Here is a 21724-nt window from a genome sequence, read left to right on the forward strand (position 1 = left end):
TGGGGAGGTGTGCAGGGAAATGTGTCCCCAGCAAAGCCACAGCACAGGGAAATGTGTCCCCATGTCACTACCACAGCACAGGGAAATGTGTCCCCAGGTCATAACCACAGCACAGGGAAATGTGTCCCCAGGTCATAACCACAGCACAGGGAAATGTGTCCCCAGGTTATAACCACAGCACAGGGAAATGTGTCCCCACATCATAACCACAGCACAGGCTCCACGTGCTGGAGCATCACCTCACCACATGAGCTGTCTATAGCCCCTCCCTTGGACCAACAGAAAAAGGGATGATGAAAATGGAGAGGAAAGGGTTTGGAGGCAAACCCATGGGGATGCAGAGGGATGCACCTTGCTCAGGTAAGTACAAGGCTCCCTGCCCATTGCTGAGATGTGAGGTGCAGCTGGAGTCCCTTTGCTGGTGTTTCTGGCATTGATTTGGACATGGTTAGACCTGAAGGGCAACATTTGAAGCCCTTTGTAACTGAGATGTGGAGAAATTTTCCTGATGCTTCAAAACATCTCAGGGAACTGTGTCCCCCTGCCATGGATGCTTAGAGACTGAAGTGACAAGTGGCAAGGGAAACCTTGCCCAATAAAAAGCATTGCTGATGGATTTCAAATCTTATTTTGATAAGGCTTTTTGTAAAAGATTTTTTAAAAATTTTATTAAGAGCTTTAAGTCTTATCCACTTGGTGTGTTGTTAACCTCCTGTACCACAGTTCCTATTACCAATATTTCCAGCTATGCTTCACACAACATAAATTGTTATTCAGGGTGGCATGTGCTCAGCAGGACACCTGCAGTGTTCTTATTTATATGACCATTTAGCTATTATTGGTTTGGAAACTGGAACTAGTGCATTAGTTTTTGATCTGTATTTTAACAGTGGGTGGTTTATATATGTTTTCTGGAACACACCTTGTGGTGAAAGATTGAAATTGAACTCTCAGTCACACAGAAAGGGGTTAAGAGAGAGAATTACAAACCGTGTGCACAAATCATCTCTAATTGAAGATCTAGCTGTGTTAATTGATTTTCATTTGCATTAATATGTAGCCTTTGAAGTAGCTTTTCTTAAGAGTTACCTTGCCAGGCTCAGCCTTCTGTTAACAATGGCTCTGGTCGACAGGCTAACACTAAAATAGATCTAAGAATGCCAATTTCTAACACCGACTTTTAGTCTTGCATTTTTATATGCTACATTTAAATACAGCTTAATGTGCTCAACTCATCCTGTAAAATGCTACTTTAGACTCCCACTGCTAAATCCTGAAAGAGTGCCTTAAGGCTACACTACCTTGCAGTACTCTGAACATATTCTCAATAAAGATTTCTTCCTATTCCCTAGCTTGTGGGTCCAAATAATCCACAAATCCTGGCCATAGGACATGGGTAGACTGCTCACGATGTAATGCAAAGTTTGGAGGCCCTTTGTTACCATTTGTGTTGTTTTGTAGGTGAGAATTTAGATATTCAAGGTCTTTTTTTACTTCTGGGCTGAATGTCACTTTTTTTGGTGAAGTTTGAGGAAGCAGATGACCATTAACCTGGTGGCAAGAAAATACACAGTCTTTTAAAGGTGACCTTTTGAGAAGTGGTAGTAAGAAAACAATTTTAAGGCCAGAGCTTATAAAACAAACACTGAATTCTGGCTTTTATGTGCTGTTTAAAGACAGTGTTTATGAGGATTGCTCCCTGGAAATCCTGCACAATGCAAAGTACATTCCTCAGCCTGCATCCTGCAAGGGGACTCTGAAAAAGGACAAGTGCCACTGCTCATCAATTTACAAATAAATTTATACAATCTTTGTGTGTATATACAAATTTGCTGCACAGAAGGTTGGCACCTCTCCATAATAACTATATCAGCTTGATATCTAATGAGCCACAAGGTGCTCTGCCCTGGCCAGAGTGTGAGGTGTCCAGTCCCCTGGCCGAGGTCTAGCAAGGAACAGGGTTTGGGGAAGAGTAGTGCAATGCAGAACTCTCTCCTGGGATACCCAGATAAGAATTTTTTTTTTTAATAAACCCCAGTGTTGAATGCTTGCAACCAAGATCCTCAAAATAACTGGCCCACTTGAAGGTGAGGTGGTGACACAGGACCTGGGACAGGTGGTGACACAGAACCTGGGGACACCAATTCCTGCCGTGGGTCTGCTGTGCCCTGGGGAGCCGTGGTGGCCTCCCTGTGCTCCCAGCACCACTGCCATTCTCTGCCAAAAACTTGTAAAGGCAAAGCCCAAACCTCTCTGTGCAGCTACACAGGGCAGAACACCCTGCTATTTTGGAAGGGTTGACACTGGGAGAAATAATTTCTCTAGTTTTCTGCATGGAAGGAGAAGGAACCCAGGTGCTGATGATGAGATAAATAAACTTGAGGAGCTTAGAGCATGGAACAGGAAACTTTATAGAGAAGGGAGGGGTGTGTACTGCTAAATCTGAGTTATGGTGGGTCTAGAGGATGAGCCATGGTGGAAGGAGACTGGCCTGAAGCTCAGACAGTGTTTCCATGAGTCAGAGTGTGTCAAAGGGAAGGTGGTTTCTCTCTGTGATAGACTCTGAATTTCCCTTATAAGTCTGTCCAGAGGGGTGACAGACTTAAGAGAAGCACATAGATCTTTGATATTTTGCCCAGACTTTTATATTTCTTCTTCTGTAGGAATAAGAAGTAGAGACATTTGGAAATTCTGATTTTATATATGCAACCATGTGAACTGCTACCTGCAAATCTGGCACACATCCACACTGTATGCTGTGGAAAGCCAGCAGGGAGGAGATGCTCAGTGCTGGGCTGGCTTTGTGCACCTGGAGACCATGTCACCAAAGGGGACACAGACAGCCAGTGTCCCTGAGGCCCTGGGGCACCAAGGGGTGCTGCAAATCCCACCCCTGCAGCTGGCACATATCAGCTGCACACATATCAGTCCTGAACATTCCTGGGGGTCAGAGACAGAATGCAGTGCTGAGCCTCCCTAATGTTTGGTCATTGTGTTTAGATCCTCAAAGAAGAGCTGTGCTCTAGAGATATCCTTGTGTCTTTTCCCCCTCAATGTGTGTTTGTGTGTGTGTGTGTGTGTGTGTGCATGTGACAATTTTCCTTCAGACATTTGTCTGCTCCCAAACAGCGACTGCAGGGACTCCCATTAGCAGCAGCATTAACCTTGCACTGACCTTGTAATAAGCAAGGTAAGAGCTAGTCCTGCATCCAGCCTTAGCGTGAGACTCAGAGATGAAAAGAGGTTTAATTTGGCCCATTTTATGAATTTTGGTGTCACAAAAAGCCGAAATTCTCTTAGGGCTGTAATGTCTCTGTTGATATAAATGTTTTAATATAGGTTATGATTAGCATCAAGAAAACATTAAATGACATAATTTTTTCCCCAAACAGATGATTATTTTCAAAATTATTTTCCCCATATTATTGCTGCTTTTTTGCAAATGTATACAATGTATGATACAGATGAGAATGAAGGTCAAAAGGTGTTAGTGTAATTAATGAACTGTGGGTTAAAAAATGTGGTTTAATCCTAAATCCTGTGGCATTGAGAGCCTGAAGTCACTCCAGCTGCACTGTGAGGCTTGCAGGAGTCGTGTGTGTAAAAGCTGACACTCTCTTGTGGTTTATCTGGGGACTCACAGACCCCGAACTTTAAATTTACACATATAAATGCATAGGTTTTAAAGCCAGAAGGAGCAACCAAGACCTAGTGTGACCTTCTTTATAACGAAGTTGCAGAATTTCACCTCATAATTCCCTGCCTGAGCCAAATAAAATGACTATTCATACCAGCAGAGCTTGTGCTTTAATTCAGTGAGGGAACAGGTACAATACCAGGGTGTTTATCCTGAGATCTCTACAAAGCCACAGAGCCCAAATAATGCATACCAAGCATCAAATTCTCTCAAACTTGTGGTGATAGTAATAAAAATGGCTAAATGTCTTTGAATAACAAATAAATCTGATTAAACCACTCTCTGCTTATAGCTTTCCTGTGAGCAAGAAAGAACATAAATCGTTAGATACATGATTTATAGAATATTATTCGCTTTTCTCGGTAACTCTGTGCATTCTTGGGTCTTTGATATTCTGATAGCAATGCCCTTTGCAAATAATGCAAAATGATGTATATTTTAGCAGCTACTGGCTAGATTCTCAAGAGGAAACATTCTCTAATAGCACAGTGCTCCCGAGGGACTTTTACAAGCAATAAAATCCAAAGCATACAAGCGAGATTTTTTTGTCAAATCTTGCTTATACAAATACGAATTTCAGCTTCAGAGATCTCTTTTCTTCTGTCTGCAAGACAAGCTCAGATAATGTGCAACCAGATTTCTGCATCCTGCAGACATTGGAAGAGTCAGCTACCTGTGTGGTAGAGCAAATATCTGCAGTCAAACTGAAATTTGAAATACCAAGCTCATTTGAATTACATTGCAAAAAAATAATAAAAAAATGCAATTTTTCTTAAAATATTGAAATAATATTGTCAATGATGAGAGCTGCAAGTTTTTTAATCTTGGGAAAACTTTGTGGTAGATTCTTTTTTTCTTCAAAGACTTCAAGCCTGTTTAAATGTGTGTCACCAATGAAAGGATTCACTCAAAGTGCTTAGCAGATGTGCTTGGAGAAAACCCAACTCCTGAGACTGTGCATTACTGTCAACAACCCCATCAACAGGAAATGTAATAGTGTTTGCAAAGCTGATATTTAATTCACTGGCTAATGGCATTCAAAACCACAGAGAGTGCAATATTTCTATTCTTGAACTTAAAATTGTTTAGTTTTTTGAGTCCATATGAGTCTTAATTTGGAAAACTCAACTGCATCTACCTGCAGTGGAGAAGATCCACCAAACACAGTTTGGGTTTTCTGTTATCTCCTTATGAATAAATGAAAACATTACAGCAGATTTTGCTCTTTATCTTTCATGCCAGCACAACAGTTCTGATGATTACACTTAGCAGAGGATGGATTTTGTGAGTCTGGTATTGCTGGTTCAGGTCTACATTTTTGTGACAAAATGGAAGGCTTTGCTAAGTTGACAGAATAATTTAGCTTTGGTAGGTCATCCAGTTAAAGCTAAGAGCACATATTTATGCATTTGGATTAAACAAAATTTCTATGATTTTTTTGTTTGAAAGATTATGTCTATGTTGATCTTTAATAATTGGGCCAAATTTTTGACTGATGGAATTTAACTGAGTTCTTAGGCATGATATTCCAGCAGAGAATTTGGTCATAGCATTCATTTTTTTTATTGCTATAACATGATTTATTTTATATGCAGAACTGCATCTAGAGATAATGTACACTATATATATATATATATATATATATATATATAAGATAAATACACATGTGTGTATAGATACATACTAATAGTGCAATAACTGTGCAACCAAGCACACACATCTTGATTTTGGTTTGTGTTAGCCATCATTTGCCATTAGTTAACACCCTAAACTGAGAACAGTGAATGAGTTTTCATTTTATTTGCCACCAGGGAATAATTATGAAATACTTATTGCATGGAAATTATTCTACATAAATATATTCTGTATTTACAGGACAGAGCAGAAACCCACAGAGGGGACTGTGACATAAGAGCTCTTCAATGACATTCAATATAGTAGAAATATTCCTGGTGGCTTTTGGGTGCAGACAAGCTAAGTTTATCTGTGTGATAGTTGGTTTGCAAGTTTTGTGGTAAATGATCCAAGAACAGTAAAGTGGATGTATTTTATTTGCACAGTGAAATTCTATTGGCAAAAAACCCTGCAAAGACAGTTTTATATTTTTGTCACACTGTAATAAGCAACTAACGACCCACAGAGAATTTGGGAAAATGCCCTATTTACATTCCCTCCTATTTATATGCTCTGCTTTTGCATACAAAGGAGGTCTTTGTTTCTGCAGGGCTTCTCAGCACCTGCTGGCTGCCTCCCACCGGTCACCACAGTCCTCTGTGGCATCGAGCTGCCACACGCCAACACCTTTGCCGTGTGTATCCATCAGGTACCTGGCGATTTTGTCGGTGCAGGACATGGTGATGAGCTGCTCTCCCAGCAGGACGCCGTCCCACGTCTGTGCTGCGTTGTGACACCGCACGGGAATGGTCCCTTCTCCAGACTCGATCTTCGTCCGCAGGTGCCCACGGTATTTCCTCACTATATGCTTGCTGCTGTTCACTGGGCAAATAAACACAAGAATGGCAATAATTGAATATTTTTCTAAGGAACCTGAGAGGCTGTGTTGATGCCATAGCTTGCATTTGCAGAACCACCTGTGAAGGTCCTTTAAACTGGATGCAAAATTAGATGAGATCACAGCCCAAGAAAGCAGCACAGTGCAGAAAAGAAGGTGCTCCTATCATGGTTTTATTTTCACATCCATAAAGCTTACACAAAGCACACACTGAGCTCATGCTCCCCTTCTATTTCCCTTATATATTTAAATAGAAGAGAGGTGTTCTGTCTTTTAAAAAAACAGTATAATTTCTCATTTTAGGATTGAGTTGTGATTGATGAATATTTGAAAAATCTTGGTTCAATGAGTGTCATCAAGGACTCAGCTACATGATGCAGACCAGTTCAATAGTTTACTGTGATATTCAGTGACATTACTCAAATAATTTCAGAAGTGAGGTTTTGATTTGTTATCATAAAATTTCACTGAAAAATTCTGAAATGCTAAGGGTTTATACTCTGGATCAAAGGCAAATCAAAACTTGCTTGTTGTTCATTGCTGGCTGAAATTCCTCCTACAGTTTCCCTAAAATGAGCTGCTTTCCTGCCTTGTGTTGTACCAAGATCTTTTATCACTTCTGTGATATTATACATTTGAGTGCAAGGCAGAGGCCCCTGGGTGGCACAGGGCAAGCAGCTCAAGCACTTGTCCTGCACCATGACGAACTGAGTCCGGCAGATATGCAGTAAGTACAGAAGATAATGACATTTCAAAAGCACTTCACCTTCATTATTATGAAAAGAGAAAAACTGAAGTTCATTATCAAAATCACTCTTACACTCTTTACACTGCTAGTTTACCCCTGGGTATTTTGGCTGTAAAAGAACAGGAAGGAGCAACAAGGGAATCCTCTGGGTCTGCTCACTGCCTCACCCTCAGAGGGTTTCACTGGGGTCACCTTCTCCCTGAGCAGACTTTCCACAGTTTCCCTCTGAAATAATGAAAGACAGTACATGATGGCCTCTGCATTCAAGGAAAAGGAGTGCTGCATTTACAGACATGAAGCTTTTGCCCACATTGCCAACTGTCCTGTGTATTTTTCCATGCCAGCTCCTCATCTGGACCAGAAGGCTTCTCCTTGTGAAGGTGATGCTCCTCAGTCCTCAGTGGGCTGTGGGGCTGAGTGCTTCTGCCACTGAGTAGCACCAGTGTGTCAGAGGTTGTGGGGCTGATGGCAGCTCTGGCTGTGAGCAGCTGGCTCTGTGCACCATCCCCAGTGCTGCTGGAAGCAATGGACTGATGGCTGCTGCCAATGGACGGTTTGTAAAAAGGGAGAGGAATAATAAATTGCTTTGGCCTATTGGGATTAGCAGAGGGAGCAAGCACATGTAGAGCAGCAAAGTCAGCTTTTAACCTGCTACCACATGGGCCCCAGCAATCATTGCCTCTTCTCTCCATTCCTGCTTTTTTAGAATTTAAGATGGGTATGTCAGCAGCGGGCTAACAGGTATCAAATGGATTGCTTAGCCATGACCAAAACTGGCTTCCACCCAAACTCAGTGCAAAATATAGCTTGGAAATACTGTTACAGTAATGCTGCTACAGCATCTGAGTTTGGGGAGGAGTGGCTGTTGCACTGCCATCCCCATCAGCAGCCACATCATCCCAGCAGCAGGGGGTGTGCAGGGTCCTTGTGCCCCGTTTTCAGCACCTCACAAATCAAGACACTGCAATAATCACCTGACTTGGAGTATTGTGCCTTTCCAAACTTGAGTTGTGGGAGAAACTGGGAATAGCCAATGGAGAAATAAAAAAAAAATTAATAAGCAAAAATGCCAAAGTCTCAGAAATGTCTCAGATCCCTCTGTTCTCAAATTTTCTGATTGTGCCAACTCTGTCAGGAAACCATTTCCAAGACCACGTGTGCTGATCCCCTGCACATCCCTCTTGTCTGGGATGCTAAGTGCAGCATCCTTCAGAGGATGCTCTTTGGACTGTAGTAGCTATCTGGCAACTGCTTCATATTTTTCCCGTGACTTTTTAAGGAAACATTTTTTAAAAACCTGAAGCAATGGTAAGCAGCATTTTTTATTATAAAACCAGTTGTAGGAAAGGTATTATGAAATTTGGACAACAAAAGTAGAAAGTGATCACTTCTGCTTAGCAAACACATCTAGCTGAACAACAGTGAGAAATGTCTACCAAAACCACTTTGCCTTTGTCTGCACATACTGAGAACTGATGGCACAGCAGAGCGAGATCTCTGCCAGGGAAGCAGTGAAGAGTGACTCAAGAGGCTATTGCTGTTTTGGCTGGTGGAAAGTGCAACTTTAAGCAAACTAGTTCTCTTTTCCTAAGCTTTCCCACAGGTATAATGAAGATAATGATGCTTCCTTCTTATGCAAATTCATTTAAAGGTACTGTTCAACAACTATTTATGAAAAACTCATGCTATCCTTCCAGGAAAGATCTACCACAGGAGTCCGCCTGCTGAAAATCCCTCAGGATGATCTTTTACTGTTTCCTTTTCTCCAACTTTTAAGAAAAATATTTTCTCTTGTTACACTTTCTCCATTTCTCATTTCTCTAGATTCTCCTCTCTTTCTCAGTTCCTGCTCTGAGCCTCCCCTGTGGGTGCCTAGATCTCCTAGATTATTCTCTTACTCAAGCAATTCAGCGTGTTGATACACCCACATTTCCCATACATACAAGAGATATGTAACTGCTAGGGAATTTTAGTGACTGCAGTATAAGATGAGCAGCCCATCATTTATGTGGCTTTGATTTCACTACATAAATGTTACCTCAGTGAGGGGCAAAGCATCCCACAATATGCTGACAGAGATAAGGAGTGAGTTCAGGGGAAGAAAGCAGCAGGATTGCAAACAGCTGTGGTGCAGCTGGGGAATTTAAGGCATGTACAAAAAATTTTTAGGGAGAGGGATATGAAAGACTTCTGTGAGTTTGGGATGTCTGTTTATTTAATTTGTCATTTGTCTATCTGATCTTCTTAGGACTGAAGGAAGTACAAAAGCCAAAGCACTCTATATCTGGCTGTTCTCACAGCATCTCAACCCTGCACTGCAAGTGCCAGAAATTGAACAATAAAGTTTCTAAAAAGCACTTGAAGTGTGCAAGTGCACTGATAGTCTCAGTGTGTGAATGCTCATTGACTCAGCCATGTGTCCAGCTTTGCTCCCTGCGCCCTGCCCAGGGTGCAGCCGAGCAGCCGGCGCTGCCTGATAGGATTCAGCATTTGTGGCCAGTGTACACTCACCCCAGGACACACTCCCACAGCTCTGATAAGGGGTTTTAGCTGCTCAACTGCTATCAAATTCAATGAATAGGGTGTGACTCAAACCTTGCACCGTGCTGCCTGTCTCAGGCTGCTCACATTGCTGGGGTAGCTGGGACACATGCTCCAAAAGATCATCGGTGGCATTTATATAAAATACCAATAACTGAAAACTCTGAGTGCTTTCAGATTGTCAATGATTAAATAAATCCAAATCTGCAACTAGAACACACAGAGTTCTTTTTTAGCATGTCATTAAGTAGCACAGAAAGATATAACCAAAGGAAAAGATGAGGCTCTGTGAGTTTTGCACTGAAGCTGCAGACAGACTCCAGCACATAAGCTGCTTGTCAGCAGTAAAAAACATGGTCCACTTGCTGGCACAGCCTGCTATGGATCATTTTAATGCAGTCTCAGAAATATATTTATTTATGCATCTTAAAGTCACAAACTACAGCCTACTGCTGTTCTGCTGTTCAGTATGATCAAAACATCAGTGACTATAAGCATTTCTGATCTTCGCTGTGCTGGTTCTCCAACTGCTTAATCTCAGCTAATTGCAGGGGAGAAGGCGTCTGTGGATGCCACTTCAACCAGAACAAAATGTCAATTCAAACCAGAATTGGAAAGGACAAATTTAAAAATCATTTGGAGTGGATTTATGATGTGTGCTACACTCAGAAGTGGAAATTACTCCTGAGAGTTCCTAGGATAAAAGGGTGCTGGATTAATTACTGGATTAGAAATGCACACAGACAGGTGCCTTGTATTTAAAATCAGTAAAACCCTCTGATTTCAAGCCTCAACCCTTATTTTCATATTTGCTCCAGGACCAGTTCTAGCTCAGAAGGTAATGAAAAAAGCCACTCCATATTTATTATTTAGTTAAAGAGTGAAGAGGAAATGGACGGTGATTAAACAGAATCACACGAGTAAGGACCCATCTGAAATTTTGCATGACTGCCTCAGAGGTTCATTTTCTGTTTCCCTGCTTCAGTGGAGGCTGTTCTCTCTTCAGGAAAGAAGAAATAAAACAGTCTGTCTTGCATTTTTTCCAGTGCTGGACCCTCCCCTCCTCAGCATGGTTTATAAAGCTTCCTTAGAGCAGTGTGAGACAAAGAGGTGGAGAGAAGGGTGTTAACATTTGACTGCCTTTGTATTTTGATGGTTATTAGAAATGCACTTTCCTCAACCAGATGTTGACTAAATGTACAACATTACTATTTCTGGAAGTGTTGAAGTGAGAATCACAGCACAGTGAACACTTTGGATGTGTCTGCTCTGCTGGGCAGGGTGGTTGGTCAGACAAATCCCTGCTGCACTGTGCTTTGGTGAGCAGCACAGAGCCAGGCTGAAATGCCATGGGACAGCTTTGCAAAACAAGAAAATTTAGGAAATAAGTCTGAACTTGTGAAAAGAAGAATCTACAGAGCTGCCCCTGCAGTGACTTCAGGGATGTGTCCTTCCCAGAAGGGAACACAAGACCCTGTCTCGTACAGGTTAAACAGGATAAAAGCATGTTGAGATGAATCCCTAAAAGCCAAGATATGACTTTTGAATATAGGCTGTGAGGGATATTGCACCTGAAGGCAGTCCTGGGAGAGATTTGCTTGCTCCCAGAGCCATGTGGCACCGACCACGTTGTAGCAGATTTCAATTCAGATCTATGGTTTTGACAAGATCATTAACCCTATACACAAATAAAAATGCTGAATATGCACTTTATATGATAGTGTTACAAACCTGGTACACCTGCAATTTTTGGAACTGAAATTAACATTGGGGATTGAACTTCTTTACCTTTTCCCTTCTCCCTGCCTCTTTCTTGGCTGAAATCCTGTCTTTGGACAGTAGTCCCTAACCTGAGAGAATCCATGACCTGATAAATGAAGTTTCCTTTGCCACATTATTTTTTCTTCTTTTCACTAACCTTCAAATAACAATTTTCACTCTTTCTACTTCTTCCATAATTTTTCATCTGCCAATAGTTTCTAGTGATGTACTGACAAGGTGTGATAGGAAAGTCAATTTGCCTATCAATATGTGGCATTTAATCCAGAAGAAACAATAAAGAGAAAACTTGAAATTTGAATCCACAAGAACAGAAATGAAATTAATGCTTTTTCTCCCCTTATCTGTTTTAAGTACACATTAATAATTTTTTTAAAAAATTGAATTGTAGTGTTAGGGACAGTAACTGTAGGAAGGATGTAAGAATGGTATTCCAGCACATTAAAGTCTATCAGTGAGTGTTTTAATGAAAACTTTTCATTTTGGTCCATCAAAATGCCTCCATATGTGATTACTGAGGGGACAAATTTAATTTGTTGAGATAATATAGCACTTTTGCAATGAATTTTTATTATTTTTGCAAGTTAATTTGAAATGTATTGAAAGCTCATCCTAGGGAGAGGTGCCAAAATACCTTCACTGAACCTATGATAGAGCAGAGAATGACACTCTAACACATGGAATCCATTTTAGCATCAGACTAACTTCTAAGTAAGCCTGGACTCTCAGCAGGCTTTAATACCCTGAGAGGAAAAAAATCTGAGAGAAATAGCTCAAAACCTACAAACAGGTTTTCTCTTATGTTTGTCTTCGAGGAATGCCTGGGATCAAAATGTGAGTAACTAGTTAAAATTCACTTTAAAACAATTTGCTGGCAGCAAAGTCATGCACAGCTTCCTCTGAGAGTTATAAATGACTGTTCCAGGCAAGGAGGAACGAGCAGTAGTGGGTCAGGTGTCAGGGAAATTCTTTGTGCCATCTTACAAACCCAGGCTGTGGACTCCAGCCTGCTCTGGAGTAGAAAAGCGTTGGAATGTTGAAGCCAAAAGTACAAGATTTATCAGCAGGATTAAGATTCTGTGCATGTGGCAATCAAGGAAAGTACAACCCAAACACTTCAAGATTATTATTTTTAATTACTAATTGCTCCTCTTGTCTGAAATCAGACCTATCCTGCCGTGGCTTCGAAAGTGCAGCTGCTCCCACAGAGCAAAGTCTAGAGACCTGGCAAAGGGCTGTGGTGGGGCTGTGAACTCTCTGAGGAGAAGACTTCTGCCTCTGAAGCTTCCACCAGGCTTGTCACCCGGCAGAGAGGGCCACTGGCTGGTCCCCAGCAATGCACAGCTCATCTCTGGCCGTGTGCAGAGGTGCTGCTGTTCTGTTCCCAGGTCAGCAGCTGATCAAAACCAGTGGCTGGAGAGTGGAGAGTGAGATGCTGCATCCATCAGAGACCAGGGGAACCAGCTACTCACCCATGTCCTAAGCTGTGCATCATTGTCTCTTTCATTTTTTTGCCAATGAGAAATGTTTTCTCTTAAAGCTAGAGATCTCTTAAATATACTTTGCGTGAAAAATATATCAACATCCCTGGAATTGCCTATTTGGTGACAATTCTCTCTCCTGCCATGTTTTAATCAAGAAGTTTACACAAACATAATGAGAATGTGTTATTCATCATAACCCTCCTTTTATCAACAAAACATGCTGCTATTCATGTGGCTTTGGGATTTTGTTGCAGTTGGGAAATTGAAGTCTTCAAGGATGATTTAAGGAAAATGTTGTGGAAGAAGTTAGCAAAATATGAAAACAGAAAATGAATCCCATGAGACAGAAACAAGAGCAATATGTCAATAATGTTGACAGATTTTCAGCCACGCTGTGGTTGGTATGAGTCTAGAGATGCTGTGGTTCCTCAAGCATCACCAGATATATTCTAATTCAGCTTCTGGAGCTCTGGAGTCCTATGGCTGAAGAAATTAAATCTTGATCACCAGAAAATGGCTCCTATTGGCCTTCAAAATCTGGATTAAAGTTGCTAAATTATTCTGAATAATTTTATTGTAGTGTATAGAATACACAATGTTTTCCATTTTAGTATTTTAACTAACTACCCTTTCTCAGAGCTGTGATTGCTGGATCCCTTTTATTCCTATTTTACAGGCATAGAAATAGAAATACCAGAGTGAGGTGAGTTGCCCCAGACTGGCTACAGAAGGCAGCTTGCAGGATCATGGTAAGAATTAAATTGTTTGCTACTCATACAGGTGTCCTCAGATTTCTCTCCTAAGACTCTAAGAAACTCCCTAGAAGTTTAAGAACTTCCAGAAATCCTACAAAGATCTTACTGGACCTGGAGCTGCCTGGTAAGCTTTCTGAAATTCAGCTTATGAGTTTTACCTGTAATTCCCACCAGTGGAAGGGCAAATTAGACTATATCAGTTCTGAGTGGGTGTAGTTTTCACCCATAGAGATTTTTCCCAACTATAGTTTGATATTTTCCACCCAAAAAATCTGTGCCTTATTTGGGTGCATGTCTGTAGTAGGCTGTGGGATGTTGGGGTGGGAAGGGGGAATGTCCAGGAGCATGTGGTCTGTTTTTCCCTGCTGCAAAGGGCTTTGGAGACACCACCATTCCTTGGGCTGGACAAATCTGGGCACAAGGCGCTTTTCTTGGTGAAATTTTCTGCTGCTATTTTGAAAACTTCTCAGGCATGGTCTTTTGCTGATTAATGTAGCCTTTTTATCACATCTGAACATTGCATCCAAATGCAGTGTTTTACAAAGCAGCAAAGCCCATAACAAAGCAGAATCAATAAATACAGTGCAATGCCCTTCGGCGATTCAAGCATTCTGTTAAAATTAGAATCTGATTATAGCTGTGGAAACCTGTTTTCCTGAATCCTAACAAACACATTTTGCTTTACATGAAAGCTTTTCAAAGCTGTGGCCAATGCTGGCTCTGAGCAGCCCATAGTTTTCAGCATATTCTTTCTCTTCCTGGATAGACACACACTGCACTGACATATAATTCTAAAAATCTTATTTTCTACTTTAAACTCCCCCTGAAACAACAAAACTCAAATAAGCAAAAGCAGCCAAGAATATCACAAGGAGAAGGAATTGGGACATTTTCAATGCATTGTCAAAGGCAGAGTTTTCTCGTGATGTGTCAGTTCTGACAAAGTTTTAAAACAGAGAGTTTAAAAAGGGAGCTGTCTAGCTCAGCTGAGAGGGAATTCACTGATCCAGGATTTGAGAGACACAGATTCAAGTTTTTATTTGATTCCAAGTGGCCTTGAATGAAAAAGCCTACCCTGAACTAGGCAAGGGAGGAAATGAAACAGGGTTTTCCTACCCATTGATACTGATGACCAGGAGATAAGAGAAATATGTGATCCCAGTTTCACACAATTATTTTCTTTTAAATTTTGCCTGACAGGCTTTGATTTCTTTCCAACCAGTCAGTACTTTGAGACCTGAAAATTGTCCATGAAGTGAAGCTGTTATTCACCAGTCAGCTTTAGCAAAACTCCACTATGAACCCAACTACCCAGCCTGGTGGAGATTAATAATGAATATAAAGCAACAGCAAACTTTTACAGGTTGATTAATTGTGCTGAAAGCTTCAGGGCTCCAATGTAGTGAAATGAGAGCCTCTTTCCAAGGTGCATCCTGGGCTCTAGTATGATAATACCAAAAATAAAACCATGAGTGCTTTCACAGCTCTCCTAAGCCTGGACACCACCAGTTTCTCTGGCAGGTTTAGGGGCTAGAACTGACCTTTGGGATTGGCAAAAAGTTTAGCATGACAGGCCATGTAAGGCATCAGATCACTCCTTTGGGTTACCAAAAGTGATTGATATCCAGAACATGTGCACCATGTATTTCCAGACCCTCTGGCACTGCTGCTCTGTCTGAGCAATGGGTCCATCTGAGCTGCTGCTTCTGCTGCTTTTTCCTCAGGTGGCATCAGAAGGGCTCAGGGTTCACAGCAAAGGGCTTGGGCCAGTCACTGTCTCCATTCTGGTACCTCTGACAGGAGTTTCTCCCCCCCTTTCCATTCTCTCCCTTCCCTGCAGCCTTGGATGAGCAGGGAGTGAGTAGGAGGGGCTGGGGGAGGAAAAGCTTCTTGCAGCACTGGAGATGGCTCCAACCAGTGCCTGCAGGTCCTGTGTGGGTGCTGTGCGTTGGAAGAAGCAGAGGGGCTTCACTCATCTTGAGTTTCCCCATCCCTCACAGGCTTTGCTGTCTCTTGCCCACTTCCCCATCATAGCTGAACATCCCACACCCACTCTCCCTCCAAATTTCCCATCCTCACTGTGGCCCTCCTGTCCCAGGGTCCCACTGATTCCTCTCAGCCACACTTTCTTCTCCTGAAATCCCTTTGCCCACCTTCCCCAGAGGAAGAAAGCTCCCCAATAGTGCCAGCATGGATTTGTTTTTGATGCTGGAAAGAAATCTCTGAACTGTCTGCAGCACCATTTCCACACCTGGAAAGCCTTGAGCTAAATCAGACCACTGCTCAGACCTGCAGTGCTTGTGGGGACAGAGGAGCACAGCTGGGCTGGGCTCTGCTGTCATCTTTGGCCATCCTGACCAGGAGCACACTTCACCTCTGTCCCCAGCCATGGGTGAAGTGAGTAAGTGAATTAAGCAGAGGGAACTGTCCTGTGACCATGCTTTCCCTCCCAAGTTAACTTGAGTGAAAGCAGTCACACTGCAACAGGAAAGATCAAGTTAGAAAACAGGACAATTAAATATAAGCCTAATGCCTGCTAACTGTCTTGAGCAGGGACAAAAGCTCCTTGACAGACCAGCCTCAAGCCAGCTGCAGAAGGTTGCTGCATTTCCTCTGTGTTAACTTTGGTAAATTGAGGCTGGATCAGTGGCACAAGCAGAAGGGGCCATTGCTTCCATGGAACATGACCTCAGAGGAGGCTGACAAAGGGTGCTGTGCTCATATCTGAACCCAAACCTTTTGGATAAGACCCAGCCCAGTCTTAATGAAGTGAAAGGACAATTTCCTTCCACCTTCTTTAATACTAATTCCCTAGCCTGTGAAGTAATGCAAGAGCCTCTTGCTGTATCTGCAATTTCTGCAGCATCCTTTATATGACAAAGCAATCTGGGCTGACCACAATAATTCACCCAGAGCTAGGATTATTTCTCCTGAGGCAGTATTCAGCACTACAGCCTACAGTGGTGTATGCATTTTTTTAGTTTCCTGTTACTTCTGGGCATGGTTCTCTATGATAATTTTCTTCTGAGATCCCCTAAGGTATTGTTCTGCTCAGTCATATGAAAAATAGGAAAATAATGCACCTTCATCCCAGTTCCACAGACGGGCCATTCATCAGCATAAAATCAACTTTATAGCCTAGAAGGAAGCTGCTCCATGCACCAAATAGCTAAAATTTCCAAGATGGTTTCCCAAGCTGCATCAGTTCAGCAGCTGTGACAGAGAGATGTGATACTTGGGAGCACTTGTGCAATGGGAACAAAAAATATTGTCCAAGTCCAAGGGATGACCTATGGTTATCCTCAATTTTTGTAATGGGAAAGTTTATCATTTTGTTAGAACCTGAATTTTCTTGTAGCTCCAAATACCTAATTTCTTTTCTGATCACTGAGTTACTTGGATGGTTCTTGAAGTGCTTTCCCCTTTACCATCTATTTACAAGAACAGAATTTTTCCATTTAGCCAAACATGGGATTGGCAAAAGGAAGGCAGAAATTTCTTCCCCTTGCACATCCAGAAATATTCACCAAACCAAATGGTTTGGGGAGTGAGTCTAGCCCAGTTACTGCCATAAACATCCTCATTGTATTTCCATCCTGATAACTCCCTGCAGGACACTGAATGCTGATTTCTGGGTCTGAGACTCTCAAGACACTTTTAGGAGATCATCAGACTCCTTAGAGGGTCTCTGTGTGAATCTGGCCTTCTCCAGCCAGTCTGATCAGGATATGACTTTCAGGGATCTGGTTTGGGGATAACAAAACCTCATCTGAGCACAGAGTGCTGAGTTACTGGTGTGAGCAGGGCACCCCTTCACAGCAGCCCTGGATCTGAGGGTTAACAGAATTTTTTTTTTTTTCTGAGAATGGAATGTAAAATCCAGCAGCCAAAATCACAAGCAGGGAAAGCACAGGTCTGCCCAGTGAAAGCACACCTGAGGTAGAGAGCACAAATGTGTCTTCCTGGGTACTCCTCAGTTCCCCAACTCTCTGAAAACTGCAGTGCACGTCTCCTCATCACATCACATCACCTACCCAGGCAATGATCTGGCTCACGTGGTTGCAAACGGGTCCTGCTTAGATGAGAGTTCTGTCAAATGTGTGTGCATGAGAGCTTCAGCACAGCTGTAGGTTAATAGACAAGCAGGAGAAAAGCCCCATGTGGAGCAGATGCAATGGTGTGTTTCAGACCTAAAGGAAGTGTGGGATAAAACAGGAGCTGGGCTATCAAGGAGTCAATGGCACAAGGCAATACAGCATGTTAGCAAGAGATAGAAAAGCAGCCCAGGGGAGGAGAACTGAGACAAGCCCTGGGGCAGATTCTGTTTGTCTCTTTGGTGATCCATGTAGTGAAAAAGACAGAGCACATCTCCAGAAAAAAGATGGACAATGAGGTAAAATACTGCCAGGGAAGGAGGAGTGGGGAAGTAAAGGATTTTTTTAGTTCAAATTTTCAAGCAATTAATTTTGCTTCTCAAGAGACTTTTAAAAAAAAAAAAGGCCAATGAGTCAAGAAGCACTGAATTAGCTAGTATGGTGCTCCAGCAAATCAAGGGCTTGATTATTCTGTGGTTTACCCTAGATTTAGAGGAAAGTGCAAAATATGCAACAGATACTATAGGGTGAGCTGCCCCCAGGGCTGCACCTCAGGAGCTGGAGTGTGTGTGCCATAATGGGGAACAGCAGCCCCCAGGCCCTTCAGGAACCCACATTAACTTGTTGTGATACTGCCCTTGGGAGAGCTCAGGAATCCAGGCATACCTGGCTGAGGTGTACATGAAGGGAGAAGGCTCCAGAAAGGGAGATGGCTCCAGAAAGGGAGATGTCCCAGCCTCCCTGAGCTTCAGCCCTGAACTGAAGGAGGGGAAGAAGCTGTGTCTGTGAAGGAGCAACTAGAGCTGTGATGACACGAGGAACATGCTGCCTTTTTGTCATACAGCTGTGCTACAACCTTGAGGCCGACCTTGGAAAATGATGGAAAGGGTCTTGGGAAGGAGACACTGACTGGAGAGAATGAGCCAGGACAAAACCATAAAAAGCATCTGAAACCCAAGTGCCATTTCCCAGTTTCATATTCCTGCAACCCCACTGACCCTGGCTGTTCTCCTCTCCTGCTCTCAGCTGTTCTTGCCTCTTTCCTCTCAGCCTTTCCCCTGCTCTCTCAGATTGCACCTTCTTCCAAAGCTCTCACTTCACTTCCTGTAACCTTATCCAACCTCCTGACCTACAGGCACCAAAAGAGTTAGAAAACCCCTCCCTGCTCAAAGCAGCCTGGTCCAACTGGATTTTGTCTTTCTTTTAGAGCTTATCAACAAACAAGTCAGCTTATCTGTGATTCAAGAAGGCCATTTCTTCAAATTCAAGTACGATTTTATCTCTTTGTCCCTAATCTCTAACTCTCCTACATGGGTGTGAGCTCCCTGGACCTCTCCTCTGCATTGCAGCTGTCAGACTTTTACACAATGTCACAAACTTGGTACTCTGCTCTATCCAGTAAGAAGTAAACTGGGTTTCAAAAGCATGCCAGCTCACGTCCTCCCTTACCAGAACAAAGCTCATAAGAAGGAAATGTGAGGCCTCCCTGAGGGTGCTGGAAAGACACGGTGGATAATAGGAAATTTTTGGAAGGAGATTTGAGAAGTGGATTTTACTCACTCCCTATATTGATAAAGGCTTATCATATTCCTTCTCAAAACCAGGAACCACATGGTGAGACACCGTTTTTAAATGTTAATGCATCTTTAGAGAATAATCAGTAATGTTTGATGGCTTGTGCTAGCTCTAGGAGAGGTTTCTTTGTTGTTTAAGAAATGAAACAGCATTCATCTGGAGTTTCTTGTCATTACTGGATGAAAGAAAGGTTATTTCTTTAGAAAAAAAAGAGGAAAGAGAAGATCTGAATGATAAACATTATAAAATACTTATCTTCCCAGATGTCTCTGGGATAATGTGAGCTGAAAGGAAATGCTTATCTCGCTGAAGGACAGCTTTTGGCAACATGGCTTTCTACACAGTGCTAAATTATTTTAAGAGCACAGGACAAAGGTAGAGGGATCTGTTTAAAAGAGTGAATTATGAGCCAGGTGTAGCATCTCTTTAGGTCCTGCTACTGAATCACAGAGTAACCTTGGGTAAGCCACACAGACCTTTCTGCCTCAGCTTCTGCTTGGGAAAATAACCGGTGTAATAGCCAACAGGAAAATTATTTTCATGATTACCTACAAGTTTACTGCCTGTGTCATGTACTGCGTGATTATATATTTTTAAACACGCCTTCTTGTATATCTTGTTATCTACAGAAGCATTCCCTCCTTAGCTGGGAGATTTATCTGGTCTTTGAAGAAATCCATGAGCCAAGCAGGTTCACCTCCAGGGCTGGGTTCAGCTGCATGCAGTCAGGCAGTATGGGCTGTCAGCTGCCCAAAGCACCGACTTCCTCATGCCAAGAAGAGCAGAATCCAGCCTGGACAGCCTCTGCTTGCTCTTGGGAATGGAACACATTTTAAAAATAATTACAGATTTTGGTGCTTCCAATTGTGATGTCAGCTAAGGGGTGCCCCAGGAAATTTGTCTTCTGGAAAACATGAGTGCCTTTAACCAAACATAAAGCCTTTTTAGATATCTCTTGATACAACTATACAGTGGGAGGCCAAAGATCACTATGGCTTTTTGATATTCATAACAACTCCCTTTTTTATTTTTAATTTTTATTTAAGATGATGTATTTTCATTTTGTTAACTCATCAGAAATTTGTTGATTTGATTTTGAGTTTTAAGCATTTACTTGCTTTTGTTCATTTTATAAACCCTGCTGACACAATGCAGAAATCATGTCAGGCAAGGAACACATTTCCTTCCTGAATAGGTGCATTCTGCTTTCTTGCCCTAGCAAGCTGCAGTTTCACATGTGAAAAGAAATTCTAGTCTGGGCAGAATAATATCTAATCATTAATAAATAACTTATAAAAATAAGAAATCACAAAGGGGTGAAACTACTGCCTGATGGATTTGCCTGTGAGGAAGTGAGGTCATTGTGTGACCTTGGGTGATTAATTTTACATTCCTGTGTCTATGCTTCCTCCTCCATCCATTCTTTTGTCTCGCCTGCCTCACAATCAAGGTAGTCAGGGCAAGGATATTTCTCATTATGTGTACACTTGGCAGCCAGCATTATGGGCTTTGCAGCACTGTAAAGTGCACGGACAAGGAGCAGTGGCTGGGGCAGAGATAAGAGAGTAGCCTGTGCCTTGTGTGTTGGATCATGGGGTGACAGGCATGTGATAACAAGCCACAGATCTCTGGAGTGCCCTGTCCCTTGCTGGGAGCATTCCATGTGGCCAAGTAGGGACAAAGCTGGTGCAGTGGGAAAGCAACAAGGATATGCCTCTGGCATGGCAGGGCAAGGACAGGGACATGCATGTTTGGGAAGTGATGAGGCGAGAGTGCTGGGTATTGGGGGAGATGGGATTTGTCACCATGGACAACAAGCTCTGCAGGTCTGTTGGTGGCAGAGACTGGTTCAAGACCCGATTTATTTATTTCATTTGCAGGATCACCTCTAGAGGAGAAATCCCTGGAAAATCATGTGTTTGCTCCAATGCCATAAGCATGGTCCCAGGGGCTCTAAGGCTGACCTGGTGGACTGCAACAAACCCACCTGCCATGCAGTGACCATGCAGTATATTTGACACAGGCAGGATGGCTTTGGAAGGATCCCTTCCATAAGGGCCTTCCCATTATTTGCTGCAAGTTCAGGTGATATTTGGAGACAAACAATCAACATTACAGATATGCTGTATCATATATAACATAACATAACATAACATAACATAACATAACATAACATAACATAACATAACGCTCTACTTCAGACTCCAGCTGCTGCAGCCTGTTTTAGTAAAAATGCAACTCTTCAACCCACATGTACTCTGTGAACCCTGAGAAGAGTCTATGCATCTCCAGTTAGAGCCCTGATTCTCTGGTTCAGCCCCTGGCTGTGGCTTCAAGGATCTCTTTGAAACTTCCCAAAACACTTTTTTACTTTCAGGGTTGTATGTATCAAGCAGGAAATGCAGGGATGTATTCCCCAGCAGAGCCACACAGCCCCAGGTGTGTGGAGCTGCCTTGCCCAGCTCTGATTTCCCCTGCACACCTTCCCCCAGCACACAGGACCAAGCACCAGACACACACACTCTAAAGCCTGCAGCGT

At 42.5% G+C, this 21724-nt stretch overlaps 1 protein-coding gene across 1 annotated transcript in view; it reads right to left on the reverse strand.

Moving 5' to 3' along the window:
• The window catches only part of ADARB2 (adenosine deaminase RNA specific B2 (inactive)), a 303805-nt gene that overhangs the window by 14497 nt on the left and 267584 nt on the right, over positions 1-21724 (reverse strand). Inside the window, exon 7 of the mRNA XM_033063178.2 lies at positions 6025-6193. Within this exon, the coding sequence (XP_032919069.1) occupies positions 6025-6193 (169 nt within the window). The remainder of the gene's footprint in view (positions 1-6024; positions 6194-21724) is intronic.

The sequence above is a fragment of the Catharus ustulatus genome, chromosome 1 (genome assembly GCF_009819885.2).
Source record: "Catharus ustulatus isolate bCatUst1 chromosome 1, bCatUst1.pri.v2, whole genome shotgun sequence".
Classification (NCBI taxonomy): domain Eukaryota; kingdom Metazoa; phylum Chordata; class Aves; order Passeriformes; family Turdidae; genus Catharus; species Catharus ustulatus.